Raw genomic sequence first — 14525 nt, 5'->3', positions numbered from 1 at the left:
AGTGCAAAGCGCATTTTTTCAGGCCGGATGGTGCGCACCTGATTAAGGCTTCCCGCCCCTTTGAACGCCTTAGTCTGGATTTCAAAGGACCCCTCCCCTCCACCGACCGCAACATATACTTCCTTAATGTGGTGGACGAGTGCTCCCGCTTCCCATTCGCCATCCCCTGCTCTGACATGACCGCGGCCACAGTCATTAAAGCCCTGAACACCATATTCACACTGTTCGGTTGCCCCGCATACGTCCACAGCGACAGGGGGTCCTCCTTCATGAGTGACGAGCTGCGCCAGTTCCTGCTCAGCAACGGTATAGCCTCGAGCAGGACGACCAGCTACAACCCCCGGGGGAACGGGCAAGTAGAGAGGGAGAACGGCACGGTCTGGAAGACCGTCCTACTGGCCCTACGGTCCAGGGACCTCCCAGTTTCACGGTGGCAGGAGGTCCTCCCGGACGCCCTCCACTCCATCCGGTCACTACTCTGTACTAGCACTAACCAAACGCCTCATGAGCGCCTCCTTGTCTTCCCCAGGATGTCCTCCTCTGGAAAGTCGCTGCCGACCTGGCTGGCGGCCCCAGGACCCATCTTGCTCCGAAAACATGTGCGGGCGCACAAGTCGGACCCGTTGGTCGAAAGGGTTCACCTCCTTCACGCGAACCCGCAGTACGCTTACGTGGAGTACCCCGACGGCCGACATGACACGGTCTCCCTGCGAGAACTGGCGCCCACTGGCAACACACACACCCCCCCGACACCAATCACCCCTTCCTGCCACCGCCGCACCCCGCGACCGCCCCCTTCCCAGGAGGATCAGTCCTCCTCCAAGGCCCGACCAGGAGTGAAGCCCAAGCTGAAACCGTAAGGCTCCCGAAGACGACAACACCGGAACAAGCACCACCACCACCACCGGGGCCGAGGCGATCGACACGGACGACCAGACCGCCCGACTGACTCGTGGCATCGATCTAACACTACAATATGTGGACTTTTAACGAGAACATTTTGTCTTTTTTTCTCTCCTGACGATTACTGTAAATAGTTCGAAACAAAAAAAAACCTTGTACATACTGTAATAACATGCGAACGTTTTCCTCTCAGGACCAGCCTTGTAAACCCTTACCACCATGCGAAGCATCACCCCGCCGGGTTCATTTTTAACAAGGGGTGAATGTGGTAGTATGCATTAGGGGTCATGTGGGACTGTGAAGCCGTGATGTCATTGGCTGACAGATCCCGGGTCCTGGTTGGACGTTGACCTCTAGCTCCGCCCTGAAGGTGGAGTATAAGTACCAGGAGTCCTCCCCCGCAGGCAGTCTACTACTGAACTGCGGGGGAACAATCACGCTTAATAAAGCCTCATCGACTTCACTCTATTCGTCTCTCGGAGTCTTTGTGCGCTACAGGCCCCAACACTGAACCCTGCGGGACACCACTCGTCACCACTTGCCATTCCGAAAAAGAACCTTTTATCCCAACTCTCTGCCTTCTGCCTGACAGCCAATCATCAATCCATGTTAGTACCTTGCCTCGAATACCATGGGCCCTTATTTTACTCAGCAGTCTCCCGTGAGGCACCTTATCAAAGGCCTTTTGTAAGTCAAGATAGATAACATCCATTGGCTCGCCTTGGTCTAACCTATTTGTTATCTCTTCAAAGAACTCTAACAGGTTTGTCAGGCACGACCTCCCCTTACTAAATCCATGCTGACTTGTCCTAATCCGACCCTGCACTTCCAAGAATTTAGAAATCTCATCCTTAACAATGGATTCTAGAATCTTGCCAACAACCGAGGTTAGGCTAATTGGCCTATAATTTTCCATCTTTTTCCTTGTTCCCTTCTTGAACAGGGGGGTTACAACAGTGATTTTCCAATCCTCTGGGTCTTTCCTTGACTCCAGTGACTTTTGAAAGATCATAACTAACGCCTCCACTATTTCTTCAGCTATCTCCCTGAGAACTCTAGGATGTAGCCCATCTGGGCCTGGAGATTGATCAATTTTTAGATCTCTTAGTTTCTCTAGCACTTTCTCCTTTGTGATGGCTACCATATTCAACTCTGCCCCCTGACTCTCCTGAATTGTTGGGATATTACTCATATCTTCTACTGTGAAGACTGACGCAAAGTACTTATTTAGTTCCTCAGCTATTTCCTTGTCTCCCATCACTAGATTACCAGCGTCATTTTGGAGTGGCACAATGTCTACTTTTGCCTCCCGTTTGTTTTTAATGTATTTAAAGAAACTTTTACTATCATTCCTAATGTTACTGGCTAGCCTACCTTCATATTTGATCCTCTCTTTCCTTATTTCTCTCTTTGTTATCCTCTGTTTGTTTTTGTAGCCGTCCCAATCTTCTGACTTCCCACTACACTTTGCCACATTATAGGCTTTCTCTTTTGCTTTGATGCATTCCCTAACTTCCTTTGTCAGCCATGGCTGCCTAATCACCCCTCTGATAACCTTTCTTTTCTTTGGAATGAACCTCTGTACTGTGTCCTCACTTACTCCCAGAAACTCCTGCTATTGCTGTTCTACTGTCTTTCCCACTCGGCTCTGCTCCCAGTCGATTTTCGTCAGTTCCTCCCTCATGCACCTGTAGTTACCTTTATTTAACTGTAACACCTTTACATCTGATTCTACCTTCTTTCTTTCACATTGGAGATTGAATTCTACCATATTATGATCACTGCCTCCTAAGTGTTCCCTTACATTAAGATCTTTAATCAAGTCTGGCTCATTACAGAACACTAAGTCCAGAATGGCCTGTTCCCTCGTGGGCTCCATCACAAGCTGTTCCAAAAAGCCCTCCTGTAAACATTCAATGAATTCCCTTTCCTTGGGTCCACTGGCAGCATTATTTACCCAGTCCACCTGCATATTGAAGTCCCCCATGATCACGGTGACCTTGCCTTTCTGACATGCACTTTCTATTTCGTGGTGCATTTTGTGCCCCCGGTCCTGACCACTGTTAGGAGGCCTGTACATAACTCCCATTATGGTTTTTTTGCCTTTGCGGTTCCTCAACTCTACCCACACAGACTCCACATCATCTGACCCTATGTCGTTTAGTGCTATTGATTTAATTTTATTCCTAATTAACAAGGCAACCCCGCCCCCTCTGCCCACCTCTCTGTCTTTTCGATAGGTTGTGAATCCCTGGATGTTTAAATGCCAGTCCTGAACCCCCTGCAACCACGTCTCTGTGATGCCTACCACATCATACCTGCCAGTCACAACCTGGGCCACAAGCTCATCTACCTTGTTCCGTACACTGCGCGCATTTAAATATAGCACCTTTAATTCTCTATTGACCGTCCCTTTTTGTTTTCTTAGTGTGGTGGACCTTGGTTTACTGAGCCTTTCCATACACTGTGTCATATTTTGTGGGATTGGGACTATCGTTATCTCTCCTGAGTTTTGTCTTTTCATGCTTTTTTGTATTCCTAAGCAGCAACGCTTCCCACTGATTACTTCACCTCTTGGTTCCCTGACTTTCCCTCAGGGTTCCCTTCGGCATCACCAATGGGGTCTCGGTCTTCCAACGAGAAATGGACCGAATGGTTGACCAGTACAGACTGCGGGCCACGTTCCCGTACTTAGATAATGTCACCATCTGAGGCCATGACCAGCAGGACCATGACGAAAACCTCCGGCACTTCCTCCACACCGCTAAACTCCTGAATCTCACCTATAATAAGGAAAAATTAGTTTTCCGCACAACCCCCCTCCCCCACTGCCCCAAGGCCCGGAAGAGATGCCTGGGGTTCTTCTCGTACTATGCCCAGTGGGTCCCCAATTATGTAGACAAGGCCCGTTCATTTATTAAATCCACCATTTTTCCCCTGACGGCTGAGGCCCACCTGGCCTTCAACCGCATCAAGGCAGATATTGCCAAAGCCGCGATGCACGCTGTGGACGAGTCCATTCCGTTCCAGGTGGAGAGCGATGCGTCAGAATTTGCTCTGGCCGCGACCCTCAACCAGACGGGCAGGCCCGTGGCTTTCTTCTCCCGTATCCTCCATGCCTCAGAAATTCGCCACTCCTCCATCGAAAAGGAAGCCCAAGCCATTGTAGAAGCTGTGCGACATTGGAGGCATTGCCTGGCCGGCAGGCGATTCACTCTCCTCACTGACCAACGGTCGGTTGCCTTCATGTTTAGCAATACGCAGCGGGGCAAGATCAAGAACGACAAGATTCTGATGTGGAGGGTCGAGCTCTCCACCTACAACTGCGATATCTTGTATCGACCTGGGGACCCAAATGCCCTATCCCGTGGTACATGTGCCAGCGCACAAGTAGACCGACTCCGGGCCTTCCACAATGACTTGTGTCACCCGGGGGTCACCCGTTCTGTTCACTTTATCAAGGCTCGCAACCTGCCTTACTCCATTGAGGAGGTCAGGACCGTGACCAGGGACTGCCAGGTCTGCGCGGAGTGCAAACCGCTCTTCTATCGGCCAGACAGAGCGCACCTGGGAAAGGCCTCTCGCCCCTTTGAGCGCCTCAGCATCGATTTCAAAGGGCCCCTCCCCTCCACTGACCGTAACGTGTACTTCCTCAACATTGTTGACGAATACTCAAGATTCCCCTTTTCCATCCCATGCCCTGACATGACCTCTGCCACCGTCATCAAGGCCCTGCACAGTCTCTTCACCTTGTTCGGGATCCCCCCTACATCCATAGCGATCGGGGTTCCTCCTTCATGAGCGACGAGTTGCGTCAGTTCCTGCTCAGCAAGGGCATCACCTCCAGCAGGATGACCAGCTACAACCCCCGGGGCAACAGACAGGTGGAGAGAGAGAACGTGATGGTCTGGAAGGCTGTCCTCCTGGCCCTACGGTCTAGAAGTCTCCCAATCTCCCGCTGGCAGGAGGTCCTCTCCGATGCGCTCCACTCCATCCAGTCACTCCTGTGCACTGCCACCAACGAGACCCTTCACAAGCGTATGTTTGCCTTCCCCAGGAAGTCCACCTCCGGGGTCTCACTCCCATCCTGGCTGACAGTCCCAGGGCCTGTCCTCCTCCGGAAGCATGCGAGGAGCCATAAAGCAGATCCCCTCATCGAGAAGGTCATGCTCCTCCATGCCAATCCTATATGCCTATGTGGCACATCATGATGGGCGACAGGACACAGTCTCCCTCCGGGATTTGGCACCTGCAGGTTCCCCAGCAACCATCACCACCACCCCCGCCCACACACCGCCCCCCCCCCTCCACTGACCCAACTACTGGGTGAAGAAGAGGACGACACGCTCCAGGACGCGCAGGTCTCGACACCGGTGCCCACACCACAGCCGGGACTGAGGCAATCACGGCGGAAGGTCAAGGCCACCGACAGACTTGATCTTTAAGTCCACTTCACCCCCGTTAGACTTTTTTTTAAAACAAGGGGTGAATGTGGTAAACCACTGTATTGTACTGTTGTACTGTAACATGCCTGGGCTTGTCCCTGCTGGTTCCGAACCACTGTAGTATATAAACTGTGTATTGTGGTAAACTGCCACTGTATTATATGTAATGTGGTAAACTACTGCCTGCTGGCTCCGCCTCCCCCCCCCACCCTCCCCCGGCTCGCTATAAAGGTGGTTAGTCTCCGCCGCTGCTTCAGTTCGGGATCCGAGGCCAGGAGGCTTTCTGCTTAGTTTATTAAAGCCTCAGTTACGTTCACCACTCGTCATATGTTCATTGATGGCATATCACAGGAATAGTGCCAGAAGACTGGAGAGAGGCGAATGTTGTCCACTTGTTCAAGAAAGTGAATAGGTATAACCCTGGGAATTATAGACCGTTTGGTCTCACTTCGGTCACAGGTAAATTATTGGAAAGGGTCCTGAGGAATAGGATTTATGATCATTTGGAAAGATACAGCTTAATCCAGGATAGTCAGCAGGGATTTGTGAGGGGTAAGTCCTGCCTCACAAGTTTGATTGTATTCTTTGAGGAGGTAACGAAGTACATAGATGAAGATAGAGCAGTTGATGGCGTATGCATGGATTTTATTAAGGCATTTGATAAGGTGCCCCACGGGCATCTCATGCAGAAAGTAAGGAGGCATGGCACAGAGGGAAATTTGGCCAATTGGATCAGTAACTAGCTATCACATAGAAGACAGAGGGTGGTGGTAGATGGTAAATTTTCATCCTGGAGCACATTCACCAGCAGTGTACCACAGGGATCAGTGCTGGGTCCTCTGCTATTTGTGATTTTTATCAATGATTTGGATGATGGAGTTGAAGTTTGGGTGAGTAAATTTGCTTATGACACCAAGAATGGTGGCGTAACGGATAATGTGGATGGCTGTTGTAGGCGGCAAAGAGACATTGATCGGATGCAGAGCTGGGCTGAAAACTGGCAGATGGAGTTTAACCCTGATAAGTGTGAGGTGATTCATTTTGGTAGGACAAATTTGAATGAGGATTACAGGGTTAATGGCAGAGTTCTGAAGAATGTGGAGAAGAAGAGAGATCTCGGAGTTCATGTTTATAGATCTCTGAAAGTTGCCACCCAAGTGGATAGAGCCGTGAAGAAAGCCTATAGTGTATTAGCATTTATTAACAGGGGGATTGAGTTTAAGAACTGTGAGGTTATGCTGCAACTGTACACGACCTTGGTTAGACCACATTTGGAGTATTGTGTGCAGTTCTGGTCACCTCAATATAGGAAGGATGTGGAAGCATTGGAAAGGATGCAAAGGAGATTTACCAGGATGCTGCCTAGATTGGAGGGTAGGTCTTATGAGGAAAGGTTGAGGGAGCTAGGGCTTTTCTCATTGGAGTGAAGGAGGATGAGAGATGACTTAATTGAGATGATGAGAGGGATAGATAGAGTGGACGTTCAGCGACTTTTTCCTCGGGTGGATGTAGCTGTTACAAGGCGGCATAACTATAAGGTTCATGGTGGAAGATATAGGAGGGATGTTAGAGGTAGGTTCTTTATTCAGAGAGTGGTTGGGGCGTGGAACACACTCCCAGCTATGGTAGTGGAGTCGGACACTTTAGGAACTTTCAAGCGGTTATTGGATAGGCATATGGAGTGCACTAGAATGATTGGGAATAGGTTGATTTGATCTTAGTTTCAGACTAGCTTGAGACAACATCGTGGGCCGAAGGGCCTGTATTGTGCTGTATGGTTCTATGTTCTATGTTCTAAACCAGATTCGTAAGCAGAACTAAAAGCAATGAGAATTTTGAAGGAAAAGTAACAACAGCGAAATGGCATGGAATATTATTAATGAGCTGGATTTTATGTTGGGTGTAGCATTAATTATTTTAAGGCTGGACTTTCATCCCTATCACAGGATGATATTCCGCCTTAGAAAGCTGCCAGCTAATTGCATTGGTCAGCAGCTCTATAGTCCCCCAATTGCCAATCAGATTGCTGGCCACTGCTGGGACCTCAGGCAGCCCCACCCCTTGCATTACGGGTTTTACATAGAATTTACAGTGCAGAAGGAGGCCATTCAGCCCATCGAGTCTGCACCCTACCCAAGGTCAACACCTCCACCCTATCTCCATAACCCAGTAACCCCACCTAACACAAAGGGCAATTTTGGATATTAAGGGCAATTTATCATGGCCAATCCACCTAAACTGCACATCTTTGGACTGTGGGAGGAAACCGGAGCACCCGGAGGAAACCCACGCACACACGGGGAGGATGTGCAGACTCCGCACAGACAGTGACCCAAGCCGGAATCGAATCTGGGACCCTGGAGCTGTGAAGCAATTGTGCTATCCACAATGCTACCGTGCTGTCCAGATTTTAGAGGTGGGTTTGAGTGGGGAATGAGGCAGGAGCCAGATTCAGGCGGCCTAGGTGGAGGGTTAAAGGTGGCAGGGTGGGGGGGTGGGGGGGGGAATGACCTTTGAGAGGGGTGTCTTCAAAGACCAGGAGATCTATAAAGGAGGCTCTCCACTGCTGTTGCCGGACATCAGACCATGCAGCCAAAGCTGCTGGGCTCCCCAAATGGAAAGGGCCTTCCCTCGCTGTGGGTAAAATACTGGCAGAGGCAAGATCAGCCCCTGAGCAGGCCATTATTAATAATAAATCACTGGGGGAGCAGTGATAGTTTCCAGCCGTGCACCCATCATATGTCCACAATCAGCAAGCGCACAGGCCGCAGGTGAGTGAAGACGGGATGGGGTCACAAAGAGATGTTCGCTGTAGAGGGTGCCGAGGGGTTGCTAGAAAGAGTAGGGGTGGGGGTGGAGGGAAGGATGTCTCTTAGTGGGCTCCCCCTGCTTCTTGATGTCAGGTCCTCTGATCAGGCACTGAGTGTCTGACAACGAGCATTTTCACCCAGAAGCCTCTAAACAAACACAACTGGATTTGCTTTTTGTGTTCCCAGCATGGCAATTGCCCCACCCGTTGTTGCGTGCATACCAGCAGAGGCCCTTAAATGGTTACCCTCCTGCCAGATTAAATGCACCCTCCCCCCCTCCTAATCTGCCTCAGAGAAGGGCATTCCGACCTCTTCCAAATTTCACCCTGTTGAACAAAATTAATATTGATAATAAAAGGTAGGATTTTCCATGCTCCCATCGGTGTATTTGGTGGAGGGGGAGGCAGTCCACCATTGGCTGGCTGTGGGTTCTTCCTGTCCCGCTGCTTTCAATGGGTTTCCTGTTGTTTGCACCCTCTGCAGTCGGCTGTTCTGCTGGGGAGGTGGGGGGGTTAGCGGGACCGGAAGACTACTCTGGCAGGAACGGGCAGAAAACCCTGCCCAAAGACTTTAAATGGAGCAAAAGCAAATGAGAATTTGTCTTTTCCTCTGTCGGTCACAGGATAGTCTCCTATTTACTGTTGCCAATTCATTTGGTTAAGTCTCCATCTATCCCAATATCTTTCTCCTCAGAAATGCTTCCCCACCATTTCCCTCCTCGTGCCTCTCCCAAATGCCTCGCCTCTTTGCAGTTCCACGGATGCAGATAAACTTTGGTGTTTCAATCACGTTACCATCATGCAAATCAATTTTGGTCACATCATCATCATTTCCTGTGGGGTTCACTGAATAGCAATCATTCGTGGTTGATTTTGTTTTTCCTAATTTAGGAGTGCCTGATTGCTGTCAATTCCTGCCACCACACCACCCCACTCAACTCCCCCACTGTCACTCATCACTGCCTTGATATAGATCCACTAATTCTTCATAAATTTGATTGAACCTGCACCAAAATACATTTTAATACTGTCAATAGGTTGTTTGCATCACCATTGCATCTGTCTATTGCCTATATCACAACATTAACCACAGATAATAAAGGCTAAAAGCAAAGCATATTGCCATGTGCCACATGTAACTTTTATTACATTAATTTCTACTTACCTGCTGAGATCACTGTTTCTATTCCTGTGCCATTTATGAAGGCACGTTTTATAAATCGTGGCTTTAAATCAGACCAGTAAATTCGCTCCTCCAATGCATCAAAATCAACTGTTTTGACTTGACTGACATCAGGATCAGTAAATGGTGTTATGTAATTGTAGTATGGATTATCAACATCAACTCCTCGTATCTCTGAATTTCTTGAATAAATAAAAAATTCCTTTTGCTCTGCACAAAATAATGAAAAAGTCTCAATGTTTTTCAATGGCATTATACAACTAATTCTGCATAATGACTGAGCATTATGTCAGTTTGAGAGCAGTGTGTTACTTATTAAATCAATTAGACATATCTAAACATTAAAATTCTGAGGGGAAATTTGCACAATGAAAATCTTTGTATCTTTTTGACAAATCTACTAAATCTTCACTTATTTTCAATTAATCACCAATTAGCCGCATATACCATGAAACCCATCCATCCCAAATAATATTAAAAACAGCTCTAAGGCTGTGTTAGCGCAACCTATTTTTTCTCTTTTTTAATGCAAGCCTGAAAGACAAATATTTGAACTTCTGTTTAATTAACTTCAAGGAAAGAACTGATCTACTCGCTACGGGCCACAATATTTAAAATCCATTCAAAAAGAATATTTTTGAAATTTCACTGGACTTTTAATGCCCTTCAAACATTCAATGTACTCCACAGCCAATTAAGTCTTTTTGATGTGTAGTCACTGGTGCAAACATGACAGCCAATGTTTACACAGCAAGGTCCAGCAAAACAGCAACGACTGCTAAAGGAATCTATTTTGGTGGTAGTCATTGAGGGCTAATTGTTGATTAGGGTACTAAGAGAACTCTTAAATAATGGCATGGGATCTTTTGAATTGAACTGGACAGGCAAGGTCATCACCTTAACAGATCGGGCGGGATTCTCCGATCCCCCAGCCATGTGCTTCCCGACGACGCGCCTTTCGCTGGGAGTGGGATTCTATATTCCCACCGCTTGTCAAATGGGATTTCCCATTGAAACCAGCCCGCCCTGCCACGAAACCCACTGGCAGGGGTGCGCTGGCAGTGGGAAAAGTGAATCCGGGCGATCGGAAAATTCTGGCCATCATCTACAAAATGGCACCTCCAGCATTGTAGCACTTCCTCGGTCCCATGCCAACCAATCTAGGTTATGGGGTTCAGGTTCAGTTTGGGTGTAATTGGCAATCCAATTGCAAATTATGCTGACGGATGGGCTAATTTTCTGAAATTCAGTTATGATTCAGTTTCCCACCAAAATATTAGTATAGTTCTCATTCATGAACCAGAGCAATAGGGCAGCATTTAAAACTGTCCTTTTTTCTTGGCTTGAGCAAGGTTCTTGAATTATACTTAAGAGTGGTAATTTGTTCAATTTTATTCATGTAGCTAAAAATAGGTTTATCACAGAAAATGTCACAGAAAATGTCAGTGTCTAATCTATCAACCCAATTTTAAGTCATTAAAAAAGACATACAGAACCAATTACAAATTTCATCTGGTGTATGTGGTGTTCTTTGTATTGCTAATTTCAGGATGTTTGGCATAGTGTTCCCAAAGACATCAATAGCTTTAAAATTGAACAAAGCTATAAATGTATTAACACTACTTAATTGGATTTGACACTTAATCCTATATAATACAGTCGATAATAAACATATAATCTACACTCATCAACTATTAAACTCTACACTATTACATTAACTATGATCTGCTCTCACTCACACTATCTTTCTTTCAATCTGTACTCTAGCTTTCTCCTCAACCTCTCACCCACAAGGCTTAGTATCGATGCCTTATATAGTTGTATATCTAGCACCCCTAGTGGTTGATTTAGCCATTACATTAACCCTTGCAGTTCTTTTCATTTATGATAATGTCACAGTATACAGCGCACAGTTTCCTAGTAAATTCATCATTTCATATTTTCAAAGTTTTTACGTGCTTATTAGTGCTGTTGCACCGGGACAAAAACACGTTTTTAAGGGTCTCCTCAAAGGCCTGCAAATGGCACTCTTAGGTGAAACTTGACACAATGATTAATTTGATCTGGTGGTGGGACCAGTTTTGTGAGTGGTACCACCTTCCAGTGGGAAGCAGTGCAAAATATCACAGAAACTCACTTTGCACTGGACGCAGTTCTAATTCAAATTATGTGATCTTTTGCATTGATTTGAGCAATTTTGAGCAACTTGTACTCAAAATACCCAAAAACTCCCGCAGAAACTTTATCCCTTTGGCTTCAAGTGCTGAAGTGGGGCTTGAAATCATCAGCTTCTGAAAATAGCTTTCCTACCATGCAGAAGTTAATGGATGGTGTTCTGCACTATGCACAAATATGCATCTCGAATGAACCCCTGCAATGTGAATTAGGCAGGCTTGTGGTTATTGAAAATCAGTTAAAAGGCTTTATTTTGACTTGACAGGTTTCCAGGCGCTTACCATAGCAGTTCTTCTCATCGGGGGCCAGTTTCATTAGATGAGGACATGTACATGCAGCAGTTCCATTGTAATTAATCAGGCACAAATGAGAACATGGCCCTTTGCCATTATTAGACTCACAAGGATTTGGTGCTGTAATTATAAACACAACTTCAATTCATTATCAGATTTTCCTGTTACAGTAATTATTCAGCACACAAGCATAAATAACAATTGAAGTATTCCACCAAAAACTGTGAGGGACTGATAAACATAAGACACACATTGCATTAATGATGACACTGCTGAATTGAAGCCACAAAAACCTCACAAGATAAACATGGCAGAGGAAAAGCTCCCATTAATACACAGTTCCTAAAAAAATCCATATTGTAATTGAAAGCCATTAAAGTAATTTCAAAACTAACTCAATGGCAAATAAAGATTTAACCTTGCTCTTTCATCCCATGATTTGCAATCTTGTTTATTTCTTAAATAGGTATTTTCTAAATACTTGGCTTCATTGGTAAAACTGTTCACTAGAAGGTTTAAAGCCAAAACAGTGCATTGATTAGGTATTAAGATACTCTTAGTACAGGAAGGCAGTGAGCATACTTAAAGTGGTCAGCATGTCGTAAAGTGTCCAGTACTTGAAATGCAAGGTGTGTTAGGTTTGTTCGTCATTTAGTGTCATTATGACAGTAATTTGCATATTCTTCAGGAAACAAATTTTTATAGTTGAACTGGTGGAATTCATCAGATTTTCCAGCATGTCTCCAGTGAGCATTGTAGCAATCATTTCTTTGTGCAGTCCTCATGCTAAACACGACCAGCAAGCAAAACTAATTAAAATTTAATTTACGGAGCTAACAAAAAGAAATTGGCAGTTGGATGTATTTTAGTGCCTATATTGTACTCAGGACTCTCAAAGTGCATTACGGCAAATTTTGACATGTAGATGCTGTCACAATTTCAGAAATCCATTTAGTAAGTTCCCCAAAATGGCAATGTAAAATTGAGCACAAAAGTGCTTTAGAGATGCTGGTCGAAATAGTGCCATCGGGTTTTATGTCCATTTGAGGATCAGGAATGTCTTGGGTTTTACACCTCATTCATTGCCTGGATTTTCCAGCCACGCCTAAAATCAATGGATCTTTGATTGATCTGTCAAAATTTGGGTGCACCACTGGGAAACATCCCGACTCCCGCTACCCACCTCCAGGATGAAAATCCAGTCCAATACATCTGCCTCTGATCAGAAAGATTGGATTTGAGTCCCACCCCTTATGAAACTGATCAGCAGAGACAAACAGCGGGATTTTCTAGCCGCCCCCACCCCCTTATCCCCGAGGCGTGTTTTCCACCAGTCAAGGCAGCACAGCATTGGCCGGCGGTCGCATCATTTACGTGGCTCGCCCATCCCGCCGCTGAGTTTACCTTCAGCGGGACCAGAAGGTCCAACCAGTGGGAAGAGCCAAAAAAATACCAGCCGAAAGTGCTGGCTCTCGGTATGAATTTGATGCTGGGAAGGCAAGGGGAGATATTAGCATTTGTGGGCTGGAGGTACTCACCCACCTCATTGTAAAGGATCTATTTTGCCTTGTTTGAAGACTATGCAGAAGAAGCTACTCCAAAGATAAGACAATGAAAAAGGCAAAAGAAAACCACTTCAGCTACTCTCAATGGTTCAGGAATCTCATATGTGTGACTTGAATTGGGACCTACCTCGGGCAGAGCGCAATGGTCAGAGTTATTTTTTAAGTGTGCTCTGCATTATTTAAAAATAGAATATCTTTGGAAAAAGAATGCCTGTAAGGTATAACTTTGATACACAGTTGAGCCATTTCAGAAACATTCTCCAAATAAATAATATTATACATTATCTTCAATGCAAAAGTTTTGACAATTTTGCAGCAGGACTCTGAAGGTTAGGTTCCCCTTTATGATGAAATATTTGCGAAAGATCCTTGAAAAGATGATTAAGTACTCGCTGCTAATATAATCTGTTTCTGCATTTTTAAACAGTGCACAGCAATTCAATTTCAGTTAAATACACAGTCCACATTTTCGGTCATGGTCTCTGGTTGCTAATAGAATTAATGGCATTACAGCAAAAACCCAAAGCTACTGTGACTTGCATTGTATACTTACATTGTGACTTACATTGTATACTTTTAAAGTATATTGTTAGAGTACACTGTTCTTCAATGAATGCATTTGAAGCACAATTTATTTGAGAGTTTTGTTTTTAAAAATAAGTAAACATTTGAGAGTTACAACTGTGCAATCTATTTACATTTTCATCTGGCTTCAGCTAGATCCTGCTAATTGCACAGCCCTCATCAAACAATGATGTGGAGATGCCGGCGTTGGACTGGGGTGAGCACAGTAAGATGTCTTACAACACCACGTTAAAGTCCAACAGGTTTGTTTTGAATCACTAGCTTTCAGAGGGCTGCTTCTTCCTCAGGTGAATGAAGAGGTATGTTCCAGAAACATATATATAGACAAATTCAAAGATGCCAGACAATGCTTGGAATGCGAGCATTAGCAGGTGGTTAAATCTTTACAGATCCAGAGATAGGGGTAACCCCAGGTTTAAGAGGTGTGAATTGTGTCAAGCCAGGACAGTTGGTAGGATTTTGCAGGCCAGATGGTGGGGGATGAATGTAATGCGACATGAATCCCAGGTCCCAAAGAACAAAAGAACAAAGAAATGTACAGCACAGGAACAGGCCCTTCGGCCCTCC

At 45.8% G+C, this 14525-nt stretch overlaps 1 protein-coding gene across 1 annotated transcript in view; it reads right to left on the bottom strand.

Annotated features, from left to right (window-relative positions):
• Positions 1-14525, bottom strand: part of LOC140406652 (low-density lipoprotein receptor-related protein 1-like) — a 1475832-nt gene that overhangs the window by 911685 nt on the left and 549622 nt on the right. Inside the window, exons 22-23 of the mRNA XM_072494659.1 lie at positions 11797-11928; positions 9323-9550 (exon numbers count right to left, since the gene is read on the bottom strand). Of these exons, the coding sequence (XP_072350760.1) occupies positions 9323-9550; positions 11797-11928 (360 nt within the window). The remainder of the gene's footprint in view (positions 1-9322; positions 9551-11796; positions 11929-14525) is intronic.

This window comes from Scyliorhinus torazame, chromosome 2 (assembly GCF_047496885.1).
Source record: "Scyliorhinus torazame isolate Kashiwa2021f chromosome 2, sScyTor2.1, whole genome shotgun sequence".
Lineage (NCBI taxonomy): Eukaryota > Metazoa > Chordata > Chondrichthyes > Carcharhiniformes > Scyliorhinidae > Scyliorhinus > Scyliorhinus torazame.
The sequence above is the reverse complement of the archived record's forward strand: the minus strand, read 5'-3'. Positions and strand labels throughout refer to the sequence as shown.